Here is a 22,746-nt window from a genome sequence, read left to right as displayed (position 1 = left end):
AAATTAACAAAGGGAAAAGTAGTAATGTTTTATTGAGAAAACTGGCAAATGCCACATTAATTCTTTGATCAAAGTGATCACCAGCTCTCTGTATAATATGCCTCATAATAAAACATGAAGGGCACCTGGCTAGCTCATTCAGTAGAGCATGCGACTCTTGATTTCCAGTTTGTTAGTTTGAACCCCATGTTGGGCATAGAATTACTTGAAAAAATAATGCACTGAGAAGAATACGATGTAACTACTGTGGTAGTCCTGCCATAAATGTATCTAAAATATCAGACAAACTCAAAGTAAGGGACGTTGTATAAAATACATATTTAAAAAAAAATCAACTTGAAGAAGGCAAATAACAGCTGATGAATTTTTTCCAGTTTAAAGAAATTAGGATTGCCTGGGTGGCTCAGTCGGTTAAGTGTTCGACTTCGGCTCAGGTAATGATCTCACAGTTTGTGAGTTTGAGCCCTGCATTGGGGTTGCTGTTGTCAGCTCGGAGCCTGGTGTCTGCTTCAGATTCTGTGTTTCCCTCTCTCTCTGCCTCTCCCATGCTTGCATGCATGCATGCATGGACGCACGCTCGCTCATGCGCGTGCAGACTCTCGCGAGCGCGCGCTCTCTCTCTCTCTCTCTCTCTCTCTAACATAAACATTAAAAAAATGAAAGAAACTAAAGAGGTGACAGCTCAGTGCAGTGTATTGGATCATGATTCAAGGGTAAAGTACCAGTGAAGTACATAATTGGAACAACTCATATAATTTTTTTTACATTTTTTTTTTTTTAAATCTTTACTTTTTCAGAGAGCGAGAGACATGAGTGTGAGTGGGGGAGGGGCACAGAGAGAGGGAGACACAGTATCCGAAGCCGGCTCCAGGCTCTGAGCTGTCAGCACAGAGCCGGACGTGGGGCTCGAACTCACGAACTGTGAGATCATGACCTGAGCTGAAGTTGGATGCCTAACCGACTATGCCACCCAGGCACCCCAACAATTGATATAATTGTAACATGGCCTGTTTAATTTTATCTGCGTTAAATTTTCTTATTTTTATTATTTCACGTGGTTGTGTAAGAAAATGTCCTTGTTCTTAGGAAATACATAGTGAAGTATTTAGGAATAAAAGATATGTGATGTATCTAACCTTAAAAACTTCATGGAGGAGACAGTAGAAAGAATGGCTAAACAAATAGGGCAAAATGTAACTAACTAGTGGGTGAAGCATTTATGGGAGTTTCTTATAATATTAGTTAGCCTCTTCTAAGTTTGAAATTGTGTGAAATATAAGAAAGTTTTTCCAGAATAATATGGAATATTTTAATTAACCATATTTTATCAATCTAATATACCCAGCTTTTAATATTTTAAAATCTGAAAGGATTCATGTCATTAGCTATCTCTGAATTTGAAATCTTAACTATTGGCATCAAGAAGTAAAAGTAGTCACATTTAGAAAAAGAAAACATAAAACTACATTAAATGGGGTGCCTGGGTTGACTCCATTAAGTCTCTAACTCTTGGTTTTGGCTCAGGTTATGATCTCATGGTTTCTGAGTTGGAGCCCCTTTGTAGGGCCCCACCCCAGTGCAAGGGGCTTGATTAGGACTCTCTCCTCCTCTTTCTGCCCTTCCCATGCACACATGTATGCTTTCTCTCTCAAAAAATAAACTTAAAAAAAAAAAACATTTAAAAGTTATTAGTTGCACTGTACACAAGGTTTAGTTTCAGAGGTATATATTAGATATCTTTGGGGCACCTGGGTGGCTTAGTTGGTTAAGTGTCCAAATCTTGATTTGACCTCAGGTCATGATCCCAAGGTCATCAGATCAAGTCCCACATCAGGTTCCATGATGAGCATGGAGCCTGCTTAGGATTCTCTCTCCTCCCCCCCCTCCATCCCTCTTCCCCACTTGTGCATGTGCACTCTATCTCTAAAATAGAATTAAAAAAAAAAAAAAAAAAGTAATTAAAGATCTCCAAGAGAGAGCTGTGCTCAGAAAATCCTAGTGATTAGTGATGGATACAAAGACGTGGGGTATGGTGGAAATGTAGCCATATGTTCTAGCAGGTTTTCTTTATTAGAAAATCAGGTTTGTTTATATAGGTGTTCCAAGGAGTAGCAAGTGATATTTTTCACTCTTCTGTCTTTAGGAGTGTTTCTCAGGAGTTATCCGAAACCATCCTCACCATGGTAGCCAATTGCAGTAATGTTATGAATAAAGCCAGACAGCCACCACCTGGAGTTATGCCAAAAGGACGTCCTCCTAGTGCTAGCAGCTTAGATGCCATTTCTCCTGTTCAGGTAAGTGAATGCTACAACTGGTATGTCTGCATTTGTTCATAGACTTGGAATAGAATAAACTTCTACATCGTTAGTAATCTACTCAAAGGAAAATTTGTCTGACTTTATTACCTTTTAGACACCTGCATGTCTAGCATCCACTGTTACATTTTAAAGGAGATCTATAAATAGGCAACGTAGTTGAGGATAGACTTTAATCATTAAATAGAACCTGTCTCTGAGAGGAAAGAGACAAGACAGCTTCTTTAGGTAAATGGTAAGGGCTTCTTTTTAAAATAAGAATAACTTAGACTTGAGAAATAAGCACTGCCTTTGAACCTGATGTGTCTTGTTTGTAGCTTCACGGGCCAAGCAACAGTGCTAGAGCATAAGGACTTGTTATAACTGGGGCTCTTCAGCTCTCAACTGAACTGCTCTTTTAAAAACAAGGTACATTTAAGTTACTCCCTGACACCAACCACCCCCCTTCTCTCTGGGAGCAACATACTCCACTTCTGTTTTCATCTGCATTGATTGGCAGATTGGGGTTTAAGAAAAAAAGAATGTTTAGTAATTCTTCAATGGCCACTTTATAAAAGGCATTTATGTACCATTTCTGTAGTCATAAAGGTCTGAAATAATGCCACGAACCAAGGAGCTCGGAAGTGCAGTTATTAGATACTTTAAAAGATGTTGTGGTGAATAGCATACCTTGTTTTTTGTTTGCTTTAAATTAGAGCTGATCTCCTCCAACCCTTAAGATCCTCAAATTTTGAGTAGATTTATTTGTTTTGAGTGGAAGATTTATTTCTAATTGCTAAGCGTTTATTGTGTTGGAAGTTAAATAATGTAGTTCGAGAGATTGTTTCTGTTGTAAAGGGGCTTGTTGGAAATTTTAAAGACCTAATGTAACAGTTGTCCTGTGTGTTTAGTGCTATGGCTGCAGGGCAGTTCGTCTTAAACATTAACTCTTGAAGTTCCTTATCCCTCACATTATGGCTCTGGTACTTTGGCGGAGGCTAATAACTCTTTAAACCTTCTCTATGATATAGTAAGAACAATGTCTGGCACACTTGACTTGATGTCGGGATTTAGTTATGATTGCTTGGGGTTTTGTAATTTATTAAGCATATGAAGAGCTAAAGATTTCTTGTGTCATAAATCTGCATGTGCTTGAAGTATGTTTAATACATTTTTATAATGTTTTTCTTTAGATTGACCCTCTTGGTGGAATGGCATCTCTTAGTATAGGTGGTTCAGCTGCCCCTCACACCCAGAGTATGCAGGGTTTTCCTCCAAATTTGGGTTCTGCATTCAGTACCCCTCAGTCACCAGCAAAAGCATTTCCACCCCTTTCAACCCCAAACCAGACAACTGCATTCAGTGGTATTGGAGGACTTTCATCACAGCTTCCAGGTAAGTGGGGTGGCGGATGGAAATGCAGATCATTTGTAAGTTTCATTGTGCTTTAGTGTGTAGTAAGGTGTTTGGAGTCATTGTGATAAAATGAAAGCTGTTTAAATTGTGAAGGTTACTTCACCCTTCACAGCTGGGAAGAGAAAACTATACTATTACAATATTAATTCATTCACATTGTAAGGATCCTGTATTACCAAATGATAGTATAAACAGTAACAAGTGTGCTAATCACATATTCTGCAAGCTTTATAAATTAGTTAGTATAATAAAAAAAATCTTTTATGTATGAGATTCAGGTATATGTTCTGCTTCATTCTACCTCACCTACCTTGACAGTGATGGTAAATCCCTTTTCAGTTTTTTCCAGATTATTTTAGCTTTGAACTTTTCTGTTGAAGTAACGGTCACATCCCACCCCCACCCCTCACCCCCACCTCTGTAATTTGTTTGTCTTAAGGTATCTGCATTTTGACTCTGTAACCTAATTAACACTGCTGTTATGTGGTTCTAGCCCTGATTGTTGATTTAAGTCAGAGTTACTTCGGTAAAAGCTTCTTAGCAAAGTCCTAACTTAAGTTCTGTTTGCTAGAGTTGAGGAATAGGGAAGGCCTCCTGGCTCATGTTAACTGGAATATAGTAGCAAGAAATTGATTTTCAGTCATCGGGAGAAGCAAGCCAGTTCCCCTTTACTTTTACTACCTTATGTATCATACCACATATGAGAATGTACAGTTAAGGATTTGTGTATTAATATCTTATTAAGAATATAAATACATGAATAATTCTAAAAGCTGAAGAAATTCTGGCATTGTCCATTTTCATCTCTTTATTCGTTCAGTTTCTCTGTAAAATTAAATAGACATTGTGAGGGAATTAAGAAAGACCCGGACTTTTAAAATAAGAACCTGTATCTCTGATGTAAATTCAAGAATATGAATAATGATAAGACTTCTGGCTGCCTTCCTTCTTTCTAGTAGGTGGTCTTGGCACAGGCAGCCTGACTGGTATAGGAACTGGGGCTCTTGGACTCCCTGCAGTGAATAACGACCCTTTTGTACAGAGGAAACTGGGCACCTCTGGACTGAACCAGCCTACATTCCAGCAGAGTAAGATGAAACCTTGTAAGTGGTAGTGTTGTCTGTGATTGTGAAGTATGACTGATGCACATAAAGCTTTTTAGATTTCCAATTTGTTCTTCTAGATTTATGGACGGCCCAGAGTTATGTGGACAAAAATGTTGACTTCTTTTAATATATTGTTAGTAGGGCCATATGTTGATGTGCCTTCTATATCAATGGGAATTAATTTATGAACTTGATTTATTAAAATAAGAAACTGAGGTATCACTCCACCTTTGATCGGATTGCTAGAACAGTATGATGGTTAATAAGAAGTAGCATCCTTTAGGATCATTAGTCTACAAGTAAGAAATACAGTAAAAAGAAGACTTAGCAGTTTAAATATATGTATATAAATATTATATTTATTATAAATATGTGTTGGTGGTGTGGTGGTCTTCGTTTTTGGTTTTGTTTTTTTAAACAAATCAAGAGCAGCCATGAGAATTTCAGATTCTTCTTTCAGGTTGGTAGTTTATAAAGCAGTTTATTTTAAGATTAAAGCTTTATGATCTATATAGCATTATATATAATAAATATCACCATATATATGATGTAACTTGGAAAACAGCTTTTAAAGTTTTACCTCCTTAGTAAGGTAATTTTCAAAGTCAGAAGTCTTCTTTGTAAATACATAAGTATCATTTACTTATAAATACCCATCTCGTTGGGACTAAATAGGCATTGTACAGGATTTGAAATTATACCAGTTGACTTGAAAATGTTAGTGTGAAAGGCTTGTCTGAATGTTAATGTTTTGTAGCATGCTTTGTGTTTATATCAGTGTGTCATGCACATGCATTGATAATTCCTAGATGTCATTTTTTAAAAAATAAAACATTTTAAAAATGTTTATTTTTTTGAGAGAGTTGGGAGAGAGCGAATGCAAATGGGGGAGGGGGAGAGAGAGAGGGGGAGAGAAAGAATCCCGAGGAGGCTTTGTGTTGTAAGCGCACAGCCCCACATGGGGCTCGATCACATGAACTTGTGATATAGTGACCTGAGCTAAAACCAAGAAGTCGAATGCTTAACTGATTGAGCTACCAAGGTGCCCCAGATGTCACTTTTATTAAAAAGTAGTAAAAGACTTGTTAACGTCAAGTGAGGTGGTATTAAGGGTAAGTGCATTGTGAATTTGAATGTAGTGGGCTTTCACAGGTTGATAAAGCCTGATGAAGAAAATACTAAGGTAGAACTATAGTTGTAAGGCAATTTTGTTAAAATCTTTTTTATGTAGTTAAAATACTTGAATACTGAACCTTGGCCACTTAATAATTTCTTCATTTTCTCCCTTAAAATGAAAACTATATTATTCTCTTTGGCTTTCTGTGTGTCTCATGGGGAAGTGGGGAAAGAGCTTAAATGCCCAGTGGGTTGCCTTTCTGTTTGTTACAGCGGACTTGTCTCAGGTGTGGCCAGAGGCAAATCAGCACTTTAGTAAAGAGATAGATGATGAAGCAAACAGCTATTTTCAGAGAATATATAATCATCCACCACATCCAACTATGTCTGTTGATGAGGTGAGTGTCTAGGATGTTCCTATACGTTATGGTTTATGTAAATCTTAAATAAATGCCCTTTTCAAAGAGTTTGGAAATTCAGCTGATCGTGTTATGATATGTCTGTGTACCATTTCAGATCTTAACATTCATCTCAAGCTCAAGTGTTTTGTTAAATGCTTTGCCTGACGGTTCTTTTTGAAAATATTTTAAGTATATTTATTTTTTCTACACCTGACACAGGGCTATAACCCCCTGTGGGGGAGGTCATGACCCCCAAATCAAGAGTCGCATGCTCTTCCAACTGAGGCAGACAGGCGCCCTCCTCCCCTGCTTTAAAAAAAAGATTTTATTTTTAAATTATATTATTCTTTTTAACAATTCTTTGAGAACTCTTTGAAGAATGCTTTTCATAATAGTTTCCTTTATGAATGTTTTTGTCTTGTTTTTCCTAGGTATTAGAAATGTTACAGAGGTTTAAAGACTCTACCATAAAGAGGGAACGAGAAGTATTTAACTGTATGTTGAGGAACTTATTTGAAGAATATCGGTTTTTCCCCCAATACCCTGATAAAGAGTTACATATAACTGCCTGCTTGTTTGGTGGGATAATCGAAAAAGGACTGGTCACTTACATGGCACTAGGTCTGGCCCTGCGATATGTTCTTGAAGCCTTACGCAAGCCTTTTGGATCCAAAATGTATTATTTTGGGATTGCTGCACTAGATAGATTTAAAAATAGGTGAGTGAATAGGTTTCCTATGAAGCATCTCTTTTTTAGTGTAAGAAATAATAACTATCATATACAACCTAGTTCTTGCCATGCCCCATCATTATATATATCTTAACAGTATAAAGTTGAAGAGGAAGAAGTGAAAACAATTCATTACAGTTATGAAATAAATGGTAGGAAAAGTATAAACTGAAATACTTTTTTGTTGATTATTGAGGGCTAAGTCATTGTTTTATATTACAGTTCTTTGAATTTGACAAAATTTATACAGTTATGTAACTACTGTCACAATCAAGATACTGAATATTTGTATCACTCCCAAGCAATTCTCTTGTTTTGCCTTTGTACAAGTTCACCTTCCCCCATCTTTGACCCCTGGCAGTCACTAATCTGCTTTCTCTCTAGTTTTTCCGGTACATGGTGTGTGTGAGTCTAACTTGTTACAATTACTACCCATCTTTTGAAATTAATCTGTATTACTGCATGTTTCAGTACTTGTTCCTTGTCATAGCTGGATACTATTCCATTGTATGGATTAACTCTGAATTGTTTCTCCATTTTTTGGTTAACATTTGGAGTTGTTCTGGGTAGCAGTTTTAGTGGCTCATTGTAATTGTAACTGAAAATAGGACCTTTAAAAAAGATACTGTTTCCTTTTTCTTTTTTTTTTTTTTTTAAGTTTATTTATTTATTTTGAGAGAGAGAGAGAGAGAGAGAGAGGATCTGAAGTGGGCTCTGCACTGACCACAGTGAATCCAAAGTGGGGCTTGAACTCCCGAACCCTGAGATCATGACCTGAACCAAAGTCAGATGCTTAATTGACTGAGCTACACAGGTGCCCCATAGATACTGTTTTCTGATGTAAAAAGAGTGAAATTCATCAATATTTCTCTCTACTTCTGTGTTCTTTGGCATTCTCTTCAAATAAGGTGTTTCCAAGGTAGAATGAGGACAGTGGCTTAGACTAGCATTTGGAAAAAAATTTGTTAATTGTGCTGCTTCTGTTCTTACATGAAAAGAATGAATGAATGAATGAATATTTTATTGGCAGATTGAAGGACTATCCCCAGTATTGTCAGCACTTGGCTTCTATCAGTCACTTTATGCAATTTCCACATCATTTACAGGAGGTAAGTGTGTCTGATACCTCAAATCTGTCTAATAGTTGGAGAGTTTATTTTAATTTGATTTTGGGTTTGCTGGGACTGGCATTGAGATTTCTTAATGATTGGCATGTTATAAGCATACATATTTTTGGTGCTCATTAGGCAGCTTAATGATAGGTCATGAAAAAAAATGTCATTCTTGGATTATCTTTTCTAAGCAGTGGTTTTGCTTCATTTAATGAAAGGCTTTTATCAGGTACTTAAGCCTGATAATGCTGTTGAAGTATAGACATCTTTTACTATTATTAAGAATTCCTGCCTGATTCTATAAAGTATTTGGAGTGGGAATCTTGGATAAAAATAAATAAAGATGTTCCTTTGATCTAAATGTTAATATTAGCCAGAGCTGTTTCGTATAAGACTAAGACAAGTGTTTCTTGAAACTACAGCCTGCTTGTGGCACCTGGCTGCTTCAGTCAGTAGAGCATGTGACTCTTGCTCTCTGGATTGTGAGTTCAAGCTCCATGTTAGGTGTAGAGATTACTTAAAAAAAAAAAAAAAAAAAATACAGCCTTCTTAACTACCTGCTTAGAGTCCTTTCATATACTTGTTTAAAAGGAGAGAGGTAGTCCTTGAGGAAATGGACCTAGAGATTATAGTTTTAAGCCATTTTACATGATTTGTCAACTATTGTTTTAGTAAGTGATTTTAGGTTAATTGGCTAATATTATTCATACCTTTGTCTTGGCTTTAGTCAAAGTCTACTCCCAGAGAACAAGAAAATTGATTAATTTTTATTGTTATTTTACATGAAGCTGAAAAATGGCTTTATAACATCATATTTTAAGGAATCAGATCAGAATTTGAACCTACTTTTAATTTTTGTTAGAATTTAGTCCATTGTTTTCTACCTCGTGCTGCTGGGTTTGTTTGTAGGAGGCCAGGGTTTTTGTGTTGGCTTAACCTAGGAGACCTATGGAGTGACAGGTGTGAGTGTTACTTATTCATCTGAGGGGGATGGGAGAATATGCCAGTATTGTAATACTGAAAACTATACAGGAAAGCAGAGTTTTGTAAAGCTAAGATGAGAAGTCAGAGGCTTACCACAGTAAAATGTATTTGGAATTCAGAGGTGGGAATATAGACCTTAGGTAAGTGGAGACCAGGAGAGGGGCATGGGCATGATCACAGAAAACAGTGGTCCCCACCACCCCTTGTAACAAGACAGCAAGAGAGAGAGAGAGAGAGAGAGAGAGAGGTAATTGTTTTCATTTGTGTACTTTAAGACGCTATACTTTATTCAGAGACTGTCTTACTTGAAAATCTCCTTTTTTGAATAAAGTTATCATATACCTAGATAGTAGTTTTTGTTTTGTTCAGGCATGGACCGCTGGAAATAGGATCAGGATCCCTATGTCAGTTTGCTAATTTGTATGGAGAAAGGTCAAATGGTCTGAAATGGAAAAAAAAGTTTGCTGTCTTGCTTATTACCTTCTAGAACTGACTTGCCTTTCTACATGTGTGTGTTTTGTAGTGATAGCTTTGCTGAGAGATAATTCACATTACCATGTATTTTTTAGGCCTTAGATTTCTCATCAGTGTTCATTAAAAGAGATCAGTTTATTGTACAAATTTAAAAATGTTAAGGTTTATATATATTAAGGGATTTACGGAGGTATATATGCAAGCATTGGTGGGTGTTTTGAACGTTGTTTTGCTAGACTAGTTCTCATAAATTTTTTAAGACACATTAATATTTTACTTCCTAAAGAGCCCCTGGTATCCACTTACATATATTACGTATAGAAATATGGACCAAAATGGGGCAAGGAGTAAGGGTTATAGATGAGCCAGAAGAGACTTCTGAAATGATTTTTCCCTTGCTAGAAGTCAGGGGAGTATATAATTCAGAATTTTCAGTTTTTGTTAAGAACTCTTTTAATGTGTTTCCATCTCCCTACCCCTATAGTATATTGAGTATGGACAGCAGTCTAGAGATCCTCCTGTGAAAATGCAGGGCTCTATCACAACCCCTGGAAGTATTGCACTGGCTCAGGCCCAGGCTCAGGCCCAGGTTCCAGCAAAAGCTCCCCTTGCTGGTCAGGTTAGCACGATGGTAACCACCTCAACAACCACCACTGTTGCTAAAACGGTTACAGTCACCAGGCCAACCGGAGTCAGCTTTAAGAAAGATGTGCCAGTAAGTAGATCTTTTTTCTTTTCTCGGATTTGTTATGTTGTAAATGTATCTAGGAGTGAGCATGTGTTTTAATTTTATTATAAACAGCACATGCCTAGTGAAGTATAAAGATGAACATTTCTCCCTTTGTATCTCCCCCAGATTTCCCAGAGGCAGGCACTATTAACAGTTCAACATGTATTCTTGCCAACAGTTCCAATGCACAGCCATATATACCATGTATATGTTTTATATTAAATATGTATACATTTTCCCCTGGGATTTGTCAAACAGGTATTTCAGTTCATTTATTTTATGTACTTTGTGTTTTTAGCCTTCTATTAATACTACAAATATAGATACGTTGCTTGTGGCCACAGATCAAACTGAGAGAATTGTAGAGCCCCCAGAAAATATCCAAGAGAAAATTGCTTTTATCTTCAATAATCTCTCACAGTCGAATATGACACAAAAGGTGAGCATGATATAATAGTTTATATATCATTGCGAATGCTATCTATTTTATCCCTAGTGGGTTGGGGGATTTCTGCACCTTTTTAAATACTCAGTTTACTTTAAAGATTTAAAGATTGAAGTAATAGAATCAAAGCAAAGGGAATACAGATATACAATTAGTGGCTGTGGTTTTTGTAGCCATTAAATAGTACTAGTTTTGTGGTGAGTTTTACAGGCTTTTGAAGCAAACTACACGATCTCATCATGATGGAACATGTCATTTGTACCTCATCACAACTCATGTCCTCCCAGAGACCATTCAGAGCTATTATTAGGTGCTTAGTAACTGAGGTAGACCTTGTGCAGAGCATAAGAAGAGATTCTTCTCTTTCAAGATTATATAATAACGCATTGGAAATGCCTGTTTTAGCCTGTAAGATTAGCCTAAACAAGTAGGTTTTGAGATATTATGTATGTACCATCTTTCAAAATCCCACCAGAATTGATTATGAGTAAAATAAGTCTTTAGTGTCCTTTTGGAAGAGAAATTTCAAACTTTAGAGATGATTCCTGGAGATAGAAATTTAGGAAAATATGGTTCTGGTGTTAAGTCTGTTAACAGTAGGCTGTACATTAGCAATATATGCAAGTTTGATCAAATTGAGAGTTGGGTAAGGTGAGGGTGAGGGACTTAAAGTTGAAAGGAACCATAGATGTTTTAGTCGTAGTCACCCACAGTTTGAGAGATGATTGACTTTGTACTAACAAGAATTTAATATATTATACTTCATAGCATATGTCTCATGTGGGGGGAGATGAAACATGGGGCTTTAGCATCTAATTTTGCAAGGAGCCACATGGTATAGGATTGTTTACATAGAAGAAACACAAAGCTGTATTTTATCATCTTTTAACCGTGTACTTCCTGTGTCATATTGATTGGCTAGGTTGAAGAACTAAAGGAAACTGTGAAGGAAGAATTTATGCCTTGGGTTTCACAATACCTGGTTATGAAGAGAGTCAGTATTGAGCCAAACTTTCACAGCCTCTATTCAAACTTCCTTGACACGCTGAAGAACCCTGAATTTAATAAGATGGTTCTGAATGAGACCTACAGAAACATCAAAGTAAAATTTAGTTCTTCTATTCCTTTTCATTACTGTTTTGAATTTGGAAATACTTGATTGTACAAGCAAAATTTTGGGGGGAGGTATTTATTGGCTGTTTTTTCTCTAAGTTATCTAGGGTTTGTTTCAGATACGGAACTAAATTTCACGAAGAATTTCATGAAGATCTACTCTATACTGTTTACTTTGAAAGTAGCTATACTATTCTAAATTTGTTTTCATCATTTCATGCATGGTTTTAATTCTTGGTCCTCTGTTTATGTTTTCAACTTGCTTTTAATTTGTAATATGCTCTTAGCTCTAGTCCCTCACTTTTGTTTTTTTTTAAATAGTCTTCTAGAAATCTATTGTATGGATGTTTATTGCTAATGGATATTTAGGTTGTTAATAACTTTAACTGTTACAAAGACAATGCTCCAGTAAGTCTTTTATGTCTTCTTAAGTGCCACATATCTTTAGACTCTCGACTTATTTGTAGGATAGCTGTTTTAAGGATTCTCAGCAGTTTAGAGTCAAAGTTTTCCTAATGTGCTAACGCTTGTTTCATGAAATTAGGTATTTTATTTCTCAGGAGGAATAACATTTCAAGAAAACCTATCATATAGCTGTAATCATTCTTTGATGAATGATTTGGGCATTGGCTTAGGAACCAGCACTATATTTAAACCTGTGGATGGAAATTTTTCCCATTCCTGGTTATGCTGTAGTGCAAAATAATTCCTGGCTCTTTGTGTTGCACAGCTGACTTTGTGCCATTCTGCTGTTGATCTGTAGAGTTAAGGAACATAACTATACTCACTTTTTGTTTTTTGTTTTTTGTTTTTTGTTTTTTTTTAATCTGATGGCAATGATGATTGGGATATAAAAGTTTCTACATATTCTGGAGCAAAATTTCAAGATTCTTTTAAACAAATTTAAATTACAACTTTAAATTTATAGCCATAAATTAAGAAGTAATATGTAGTAGATGGATGTATATGCTTGCCCCAAAACACACTCATGTGATGTTTCTGTCCCCCTTAGGAAAGTAAGAACTACAGAATTAATGAAATAGGTAATTAAATCTAGATTTAAATCCAGAAATTTTAAAGGAAGCACTTTAGCATTATTATAATGTATTTCAGAAAGTTATTTTAGTTCTCTCTAGAGATACATAGTGACCTGGATAATGCTAAAAGGTTGTAGTAGATACTGCGATCTTGGTTACATTTCTTCATATGCTTGTTGTCTTGAAGGCCTTAGAACCGTAGCTTTAATCATCATTTGAATTGAATTTTGCTCTTCAAAATAGATTTGCATTTGGGTGCCTGCTTCAAACCTAGCTAAAAATTTCAGTTTTAAAATACTTTTCTGTAGGACTATACATGACCCCTTAACCTTGTATAGTTACACTCTAATAATATGGAGTAGATCTACTTTGGGGTATGTTCTCAGAATTGACGTCTTGTTTTTAATGTTGGATGAAAGGGAATTCTCAAACATTCAGTTGAGAATTTTTTCTTAAACTTATTTTCTATATTTCTTAATCCTATACCAGGTGCTCCTGACCTCTGATAAAGCTGCAGCCAATTTTTCAGATCGTTCTTTGCTGAAGAATTTGGGACATTGGCTAGGAATGATCACGTTAGCTAAAAATAAACCCATCTTACACACTGTGAGTTCCAGCCAGAGGTTCATGTAAAAATTGAGAATGTTCATATAGCATATTATGTCTAAAAGTCTTGACTGTATTTGGGACTGTTTTAATGATTTTGGGTGTTTGTAAGAGTTTAGCCCATGTTTTGAATCTGTAATTGCATGCTCATGATTCTGTATTGTTGAGCACAATAAAAGCCAGTAAGGTCTGGTTGTCACCCTTTTTTTGTAAGGCAAGGGTCATATTATATTGATTCCTGATTTGGGAATGAGTTTGCAAAATACCTTTCTTTGGTGCTTTGTGAGGGGTTTTGAAGTATATTCCCAGCTTTTAAAAATATTTTTCTTATTCTAGGACTTGGATGTAAAATCTTTGCTGCTAGAGGCTTATGTTAAAGGACAACAAGAGTTGCTCTATGTAGTGCCCTTTGTTGCCAAAGTCTTAGAATCTAGCATTCGCAGTGTGGTGAGTAGATTTTAATATTTTATTGATGGTTAATCTGTAAGAGTTAGTCTGTTTCAGCAAAAGGGTACGAGATTATATCCTTAGTTCTGAATATAGAGCTAGTTCAGTCTTTCTCAGGGAAACTCGGATTTCCAATGTGAGAGATTAAGGTAGCATCATTTAATAACTCTAATTTTAATGGATGTTTTTGGGTTTTGATGGTTTTCTAAATTATGATATAGATTATTATGGGCACACAGGTATAAGTGCCTAAGTATTTTAAATAATGCGAATTAAAGAATGATTTGGGGACCAACTTAACATAATAGCTTTTCTTTAGGTTTTTAGGCCACCCAACCCCTGGACGATGGCAATTATGAATGTATTGGCAGAGCTACATCAGGAACATGACTTAAAGGTACATTTGTTGCTGCTTTATCCTTTGAAACTTCCTTAATCCTTCACATTATTAAAATTTACAGGAAAGGCGGAGAATTGCGGGGGGGGGGGGGGGAGAAGCACTGTAACAATTGGATGAGAATAGTATATATCATGAATAAAACTACATTTTTGTTTTCAAAATTCCAATAATTTGAATTATGCAGTTAAACTTGAAGTTTGAGATTGAGGTCCTCTGCAAGAACCTTGCATTAGACATCAATGAGCTAAAACCTGGAAACCTCCTAAAGGATAAAGATCGCCTAAAGAACTTAGATGAGCAACTCTCTGCTCCAAAGAAAGATGTCAAGCAGCCGGAAGAGCTCCCTCCCATCACAACCACAAGTAAGTGTGATAATTAGCCTTCTGCTTTACCAGAATTTTCTTAAGTGGTACATCTTTATGCATGTAGCAAGTTCTAATTTTCCACGTAATGTGTTGAATGAAATTTTGTATACTTTTTGGTGAGCCATCTGAATTATTAAGGAAAAGTTAATAATGTCTAGGTATTGTCTTCAGTTCCAGAATTCATCTGGGTAATTCTTAATGGTATTCTTAACTAAGTATCATTAATCCTATCCCAACTAAGCCGGCTGATTCTTTAGAGTGTTTGAGATCAGAAATAACTGCATGGCACGGTGGGCCTGTGTTACTCCTCACATGGTAGCCAGACTACCAGCTAGACCTGCCCAGGGGGCGGATTATTATACGTGGATCATAGATTGGAAATGTGGGGGCTATAGAAGTATTGAATGAAAGATTAGGAGGTGTGTAAGAATAAACCAGCTTGTCATTCTGTCTCATTCGTCAGTAGCTAAGAATCCCCAACTGTAACCAGAGAACAGCCTAGATGGGAAAGAGACGTCTATAATGAAGAGTTATCAACAAGTCTTGGGCTTGCTGATAACAAGTCTTGGGCTTGTAGCATGTCCTCACAGTTGATTTCTTTGCAACTGCAAAGGGTATTTTGCAGGGGTATTGTCACTGACATAGCTTTACATACTTTGTTCAAATCTCTGTATTAAAACAATAGAAATTTTTTTGTTATAATTTAAGGTGGAAAAATGAGACCTATGCCATTCTCACCCCCCACTCCCACCCCCAAGAGACTAATCCAGTTAAAGACTGCCTAATGCCTTGATTTTGTAGCAAAGTCAAGAAATGTGCTTTTTATTAGCTCTTATTTTATCTCTTTAACATTCAGCAACTTCTACAACACCAGCTACCAGTACCACTTGTACAGCCACAGTTCCACCACAGCCACAGTACAGCTACCACGACATCAATGTCTATTCCCTTGCAGGCCTGGCACCACACATTACCTTAAATCCAACAGTAAGTAACAACTGCTCCATCCCCCAGTTCCTACTTTATGACAAGGTAAATGGGTCACCTTCCTTTTCTTTTTCTCCTTCCTTCTGGGTTCCTAGATCTTAGAGGATTTTGTACAGAAAGGAGGGATTGGCAACTGCTTGCTGTATAGTACAGCTGGGATTTTTTCCTACTCTAAAAATATAGTCATTGTGACTGGAAATCACCTATGTTGGTTACTCATATCTAAACCCTGTGGTATTAATCAGCTGGCGATATAATCACAATGGCCAAGATTACCTTACACAGGCCAAAAGATCCTTAGTATTCCATAGTTTTTTGCTGTTTATTTTCATTATCATGCGACCCTTAGCCCTTGCATTAAGCCGTTTCTTTTGGTAGATAGCTAGAACTGAGCTGATTCCTGTGTGTATGTGTAAAGTCTCCAAGCCAGGATCTAAAAGTGGGACTTAATACTTTCAGTTACATTTCTATATTCCAGAAGGAAGTTTGGTCTGAAGTCATATAAAATGCCAATAGTTACAGGTATTTTACTCTGTGTATTGAGAGTGATGATTATCTTCTTTTAGTCTACTTAACACTTGTTCAGAATCAGATACTGGAATATTCATGGTGTTTGATTTTTAGAAACTGCCCATGTTCACAAATACAGGAATAACATTAATACATTGAGCTTTTTTATTTAAAGGACACAAAGGGATTTTAAAAAGATCATTTTAGGGACGCCTGGGTGGCTCAGTTGGTTAAGCATCTGACTTCGGCTCAGGTCATGATCTCATGGTTTGTGATTTCACTCCCCTCATTGGGCTCTGTGCTGACTGCTCAGAGCCTGGGTCCTGCTTCGGATTCTGTCTCTCCCTCTCTCTCCTCTCCCCTGCTTACGCTGTGTCTATCTCTCAAAAATAAGTAAACATTAAAAAATTTAAACTTTTTTTTTTCCCCACCGTTTATTTATTTTTGGGACAGAGAGAGACAGAGCATGAACAGGGGAGGGGCAGAGAGAGAGGGAGACACAGAATCGGAAACAGGCTCCAGGCTCTGAGCCATCAGCCCAGAGCCTGACGCGGGGCTCGAACTCACGGACCGCGAGATCGTGACCTGGCTGAAGTTGGACGCTTAACCGACTGCGCCACCCAGGCGCCCCAAAAATTAAAAAATCTTAACCTAGGTCTCCCTCCTGTACCCCCATGGCATGTAATTTTTTGTGGGGTGGGGGGGAGCCCTTAGATTTAGAAATTGTGATTCCCCTTTATAACACTGTCAGTAATCTGAATATTTTTATGTATCCATCATGAGTATTTTAGAAGTTTCTCACAAATTCATTGAGTTAAAGAGATCAAGTGAGTATTAGGGCATACCAGAGATAAAAGATTAGAAACAGTCATTCAAGTGAAGCAAAGTGGCTTCAATGTATGGTAATGTAAATGTTTGCTATTCTGGAGAATTATTTGTAGTAATGTTTCTGTAGAAATCCTTTTCTCTGTTAACCTGATTCTTTTTGCATTTATTTCTCCACGCAACTATAGAAGCTACATTTTTTTTTTATTAAAAAAAAGTTTTTTAAATGTTTTTATTTTTTTGAGACATAGAGCATGAGCAGGGGAGGGGCAGAGAGAGAGGGAGACACAGAATCTGAAGCAGGCTCCAGGCCCTGAGCTGTCAGCACAGAGCCCAACGTGGGGCTTGAATCCACAGACTGTGAGATCCTGACTGAGCTGAAGTCAGACGCTCAACCGCTCAACCGACTGAGTGACCCAGGCGCCCCGAAGCTACTTTCTTTGAGAGTACTTAAGCTACAGATTTTAACTAAGCACATAATGGATCCTGCAATAAAAAATTTGCACATCAAACTTTTAGAATTTTTAAAAACGCAAAGACCTATTATCACATATCATAAGGTATAACGAATAGTACTCTCTCTGTAGACTAGCTTCTATTTCCTGAGCTTTTCATTGGTTAATTTAAAGTAGAAATTGGTAGTTAATGGTTAACTTTGAAGTCATTTCCAAAATCACAGGTGTGATGACTGATGTAATTTGGGTTGTCTTACTTAAACAAGCTGTTGACTTAACTTGTTTCCCCCACCTAGATTCCCTTGTTTCAGGCTCATCCACAGTTGAAGCAGTGTGTGCGCCAGGCAATTGAACGGGCTGTCCAGGAGCTGGTCCATCCTGTAGTGGATCGATCAATTAAGATTGCTATGACTACTTGTGAGCAAATAGTCAGGAAGGATTTTGCCCTGGATTCTGAGGAATCTCGAATGCGAATAGCAGCTCATCACATGATGCGGAACTTAACAGCTGGAATGGCTATGATTACCTGCAGGGAACCTTTGCTTATGAGCATATCTACCAACCTGAAAAACAGTTTTGCCTCAGCCCTTCGTGTAGGTTGATTATTTTCTTGGTGGAATACATAATTTCTTATGCGTGCCTGAGTTTCTTTTTCTTTGCATGTCATCACATTTGATGTCTTTCCTCCTGTTGAATTGTAAATGCTGTGAGGTGAAGCCTCATGTTTTTTTGCTCACTATTGTATCCTCAACACAGTGTTTTGCAGATAGTAGATATCCAAATATTTATTGGTTTAAAGACATGAAGGGTTTAAAAATACATAAGTTAACAATATTGTTTCTGGTAATTAAGAATTTAGATTAAAGCACTTGCAGTAGGTCAGTGGAAAACTGTGTAAAGTGACTTTGTGTACACACACAATTACACTCTTTCCTCAGGTTAACTCATTTGCTAATTTTGGGTCTTACATGCCATGGTTAATGATGCCTCCCCCACCGCCTTTTTTTTTTTAACTGCTTTACTGTTTCCATATTGTTCACTGTCTTCATAACAACCTGAAAACAAAGTGTTTTGGTTGAGTAGTATTTTCATCTTACAGATGAAGATGATTTTAGGCTATTTTGTGGTCACAGCTAGTAAGTCATAAATAGAGTCAGAACTTTAAAAATTTGTATAAGCATTGCATCTCCTATTATCTGTCTTATCTATCTATCTACAGAAAACTTTAAATTGTTTTCTTTCTTTCTCTTCCCCTTCCAAAAGACTGCATCGCCACAACAGAGGGAAATGATGGATCAGGCAGCTGCTCAGTTAGCTCAGGACAATTGTGAATTAGCTTGCTGTTTTATTCAGAAGACTGCAGTAGAAAAAGCAGGTCCTGAGATGGACAAGAGATTAGCAACTGTAAGTGTTTAGCCTTTGCCATTTAAGTATTTTTTTTTTCTGTTTAAGAAAATGCCTCATAACAAGAACCTCAGTGACTTTTTTTATTTGCAGGAATTTGAACTGAGAAAACATGCTAGGCAAGAAGGTCGCAGGTACTGTGATCCTGTTGTGTTAACATATCAAGCTGAGCGGATGCCAGAGCAAATCAGGCTGAAAGTAAGAATTGGGGGCATTGTCTCTCCCTACCCGTCTTTGTTTTCTTTCTGTTTATGTTGCTTAAACTCCTCACCAGGACTTAGACAGTGGGGTTACATGTTGTTTCTGAGACAATATCCCACCCTTAGTAGCGTATCACTTGTAGGCTACCTGTGGAGAAGGCATAAAGATATCTTAGATGGGGTCACTGGGCTGGTTCAGTTGGTAGAGAATACAATTCTTGATCTAAGGGTCATGAGTTCAAGCCCCACATGGGGTGTAGAGATTACTTAAACAATTTTAAAAAAGAAAAGTTACCTTAGATGCATGCACTTGCCAGTTGTCGCATCCCTATGTAAAGAGTTCATGTGCCTGTTAGTTTTTGTGTTTCACAACTTGGTCTTGCCTTCTAGTACTTCTATTTTAATTATTAACTACTTATTAGTGAGAAGATGCAAGAAATCTGATCACTGTTACCAGCTCCATTAGAGAATTTCACTTTGTGTGTTCCTATTTGAGGTATTTTTCCCTAGAAAAACTCAAATGAATTTTTAAACAAAGGGGACTTTTGACAGGATTCAGGGAAATGGGAAACACTGTGAGTTGTGTGCACACACATACATGTGCAATTACGCTATTATATGTTGTAGTGACTCCTGTGTGCCTTCTCCAGAATCCCTGTGTGTACTTCCATGCAAACTTTCCACTTTCAAAGAACTTTGCTTCGATTCTGTGAAGAGGATCCTGTCAAAATAGGTTTTCTTCTTTCCAGGTTGGTGGTGTGGACCCAAAGCAGCTGGCTGTTTATGAAGAGTTTGCACGCAATGTGCCTGGCTTCTTGCCCACAAATGATTTAAGTCAGCCTACAGGATTTTTAGCCCAACCCATGAAGGTAAACTGTTCCTTGGATTAAACTGAATGTTTTACATTTTAATTTGAATGTTTTTATCAAATCTATCTCTTGCTTCCTGAGAGTTTAAGTTAAAGGGGGGAAAATTACCCCACGGTTGATGAGTATAGTTATTCTTTGTATTAGATCAGGATGGCACACAGAGGAACTTTTTTATTTTTTTTTAAATCCATGAGGTTGATTTTCATGTTTTGGCCTAATTAAAGGAATTTACATGGTGACCCCATCACTTTGCCTATGTTTTGTAAAAAGAGTTTCTAAAATTTTGATATAATTATTTACAGAAAAGTTGGGAGATGTAGGGGGAAACATTTTGCCCCTGAACCATTTGAATATAAGATGCTGACCCTGGTGTCCCAATCACTTTCAAATACTTTGGTCTGTGTTATCTACAAAGACATTCTCCTGTGTGACCATAGTACAGCTATTGAAATCAGGACGTTAATACTGATACATTAATACCTAATCCTGAGACATCATTCAGATTTTATGAAGTGTCCTAGTATCATCTGTTTATAGTTAAAAGGACCTATTTCAGAATCACACATTTTTAGTTAGTTATGTTTTTAAAGTTTCCTCCAGGTCAGTCTAGTATAGCACCTTACCTTTTCCTCATCTTTCATGACCTTGACACTTTTGCAGACTACAGGCTAGTTATTTTCTAGAATGTCCTGATTTGGATTTGTTCAGTATGTTCTCAGGAATAGATTCAAATAGTGCATCTTTGATATATTTATCACAGAAATGATGCTGTGTTATTATTCTGTTAGGCTTTGACAGCTGGACTGGGTACTATATTTTCTGTGGTTTGATTACCTACTTTCCTAGGCTATATCCTGTCCCATTATCTGTCTTGTTTTCTTTGATTACTTGATTATGTTGATGTCTGTCAGGCCTTCCATAGTCAAGTGAAGTACCCCTTCCCGCATCCCTGCCTTGCACTGCCCCACCTCATGTCATTAAGATTGAATAGTTTAGGAAAGGCAATGGAAGAGCCGCCCCTCTGTTTTAATTTGGGGGGGGGGGGGGTGGGAATCAAGGGAGTAAACATACTAAAATACTTTTTAATTGCTGTATGTGCCAGTGAAAAATCTGAAAAATTTTTGCTTATCTCTTTTTTGGTTCTTTCCTTCTCTCAAACAGCAAGCTTGGGCAACAGATGATGTAGCTCAGATTTATGATAAGTGCATTACAGAACTGGAGCAGCACCTACATGCCATCCCACCAACTTTGGCCATGAATCCTCAAGCTCAGGCTCTTAGAAGTCTTTTGGAGGTTGTAGTATTATCTCGAAACTCTCGGGATGCCATAGCTGCTCTTGGATTGCTCCAGAAGGTTAGTTCTTTTTTAACTTTGTTAGGGAGCAGGGGATGGGCAGAGAGAGGGAGTGAGAGAATTCTAACCAGGCTCCACCCTATCAGCACAGAGCCAACATGGGGGCTCAATCCCATGAACCGTGAGAGCATGACCTGAGCCGAAGTCAACAGTCAGATAGATGCTTAACTGACTCAGCCACCCAGGTGCCCCATTAAATGTTATTTTTAAGAAGAAACTATGTTTGTAAGTCTAGTGACCTGCACCATCGCCTACTTAAGTTAGCTTCAGATTTTAAAATTAAGATAAAACAAATTTTGTTTGGTAAAAACTGGGTGAGTTTTTCCCAGAACAGAATGTAGTCATGGCACTTACCAACGGCGAAGTGGGAAAATCTTTTTTTATTACAATTTTTTGAAAACACAGTTATTTAAGAAACTTTAAAAGACAGCACTTTAGATTTGGAGGGAAAGGTTGATCCATGTAGGTGGGTTACGTGGGAGGGTTGTTACGGACCATTGGATTTTGACTGTGTAGGGACAGTGAGACTTTTTATATGAAGAACACATGTGAATATAAATTAGAATTGAGAGAGAGAGAGAGAGAGAGAGAGAGAGAGTGTGTGTGTGTGTGTGTGTGTGTGAAGTGTGTGTGTGTGTGAAGTGTGTGTGTGAAAAGGGTTTTGGTGAGTGGAGACATTGTTAACTCGAGGCTCCAGAAGATACATTGTAATTTCTGTTCAGGTTTGGTTTTTGGCTTTGAAAGTTGGTCTGAATACTATATTTTCCATGTTTGTGAATACTGTTTTTCTTCCGTAGGCAGTAGAGGGTTTACTAGATGCCACAAGTGGTGCTGATGCTGACCTATTGCTGCGCTACAGGGAGTGTCATCTTTTGGTCTTAAAAGCTCTTCAGGATGGCCGGGCATATGGGTCTCCATGGTGTAACAAACAGATCACAAGGTCAGTATCCATCTTAAACAAGTACTGTTTATTAGACTGCTTTCTAAGATACATGGCCCTTTTCATGTCCAGAGGTTTCCTTTTTTTCTAGAAGGCAAATGGGACTTTGACGAATATACAAAGCCAGTACTTTGCTTTGGGGAATAAATTGCAGATCATTGGTTTTAAAAGGTTTCAATGATTTCTTGGCAGTGGTGTTCACATATAAATATTTCAGTGTCTTAAGTGGAATGCTTTGTTTTCTAGGCTTTGAAAGAAAAGCTTGAGTTTTAACACTGTGCTGTCTGTTCTGCTTCATTATTGGCTATTTTGAATTTTGGGTACTGATTTGCATTTGGTTCTCAAAGCATCCTTAATTTGGAACAAATTACCACTGAATAAAATAGGATCTTTATTTTACCTGTTACAATATGGTTAAGCCTATATG

General features: G+C 37.2%; 1 protein-coding gene and 2 non-coding genes across 9 annotated transcripts in view; all 3 read left to right on the top strand.

Annotated features, from left to right (window-relative positions):
- The window catches only part of CNOT1 (CCR4-NOT transcription complex subunit 1), a 102,468-nt gene that overhangs the window by 64,748 nt on the left and 14,974 nt on the right, over positions 1-22,746 (top strand). For 3 of the 7 annotated variants that reach the window (XM_019455752.2, XM_019455749.2, XM_019455755.2), the window contains exons 17-36: positions 2,144-2,294; positions 3,488-3,689; positions 4,667-4,813; positions 6,206-6,330; positions 6,765-7,051; positions 8,094-8,172; positions 10,118-10,348; positions 10,662-10,802; positions 11,731-11,910; positions 13,448-13,564; positions 13,901-14,011; positions 14,331-14,408; positions 14,596-14,773; positions 15,633-15,763; positions 17,850-18,146; positions 18,817-18,957; positions 19,051-19,155; positions 19,907-20,026; positions 21,188-21,379; positions 22,177-22,319. In XM_019455752.2, coding sequence (XP_019311297.1) covers positions 2,144-2,294; positions 3,488-3,689; positions 4,667-4,813; positions 6,206-6,330; positions 6,765-7,051; positions 8,094-8,172; positions 10,118-10,348; positions 10,662-10,802; positions 11,731-11,910; positions 13,448-13,564; positions 13,901-14,011; positions 14,331-14,408; positions 14,596-14,773; positions 15,633-15,763; positions 17,850-18,146; positions 18,817-18,957; positions 19,051-19,155; positions 19,907-20,026; positions 21,188-21,379; positions 22,177-22,319 — 3,156 coding nt within the window. The remainder of the gene's footprint in view (positions 1-2,143; positions 2,295-3,487; positions 3,690-4,666; positions 4,814-6,205; positions 6,331-6,764; positions 7,052-8,093; positions 8,173-10,117; positions 10,349-10,661; positions 10,803-11,730; positions 11,911-13,447; positions 13,565-13,900; positions 14,012-14,330; positions 14,409-14,595; positions 14,774-15,632; positions 15,764-17,849; positions 18,147-18,816; positions 18,958-19,050; positions 19,156-19,906; positions 20,027-21,187; positions 21,380-22,176; positions 22,320-22,746) is intronic. The other 4 variants (XM_019455753.2, XM_019455750.2, XM_019455754.2 and 1 more) reach the window with 2 other exon arrangements.
- Positions 2,596-2,731, top strand: LOC128778140 (small nucleolar RNA SNORA50). The gene has a single exon (XR_008423508.1). It is a non-coding gene; the product is annotated as a small nucleolar RNA SNORA50 (small nucleolar RNA).
- LOC128778139 (small nucleolar RNA SNORA46) lies at positions 12,562-12,699 on the top strand. The gene has a single exon (XR_008423507.1). It is a non-coding gene; the product is annotated as a small nucleolar RNA SNORA46 (small nucleolar RNA).

The sequence above is a fragment of the Panthera pardus genome, unplaced genomic scaffold (assembly GCF_024362965.1).
Source record: "Panthera pardus isolate Hobbes unplaced genomic scaffold, ASM2436296v1 HiC_scaffold_18, whole genome shotgun sequence".
In the NCBI taxonomy this organism is placed as follows: domain Eukaryota; kingdom Metazoa; phylum Chordata; class Mammalia; order Carnivora; family Felidae; genus Panthera; species Panthera pardus.
This window is presented reverse-complemented; position numbering and strand designations above follow the sequence as displayed.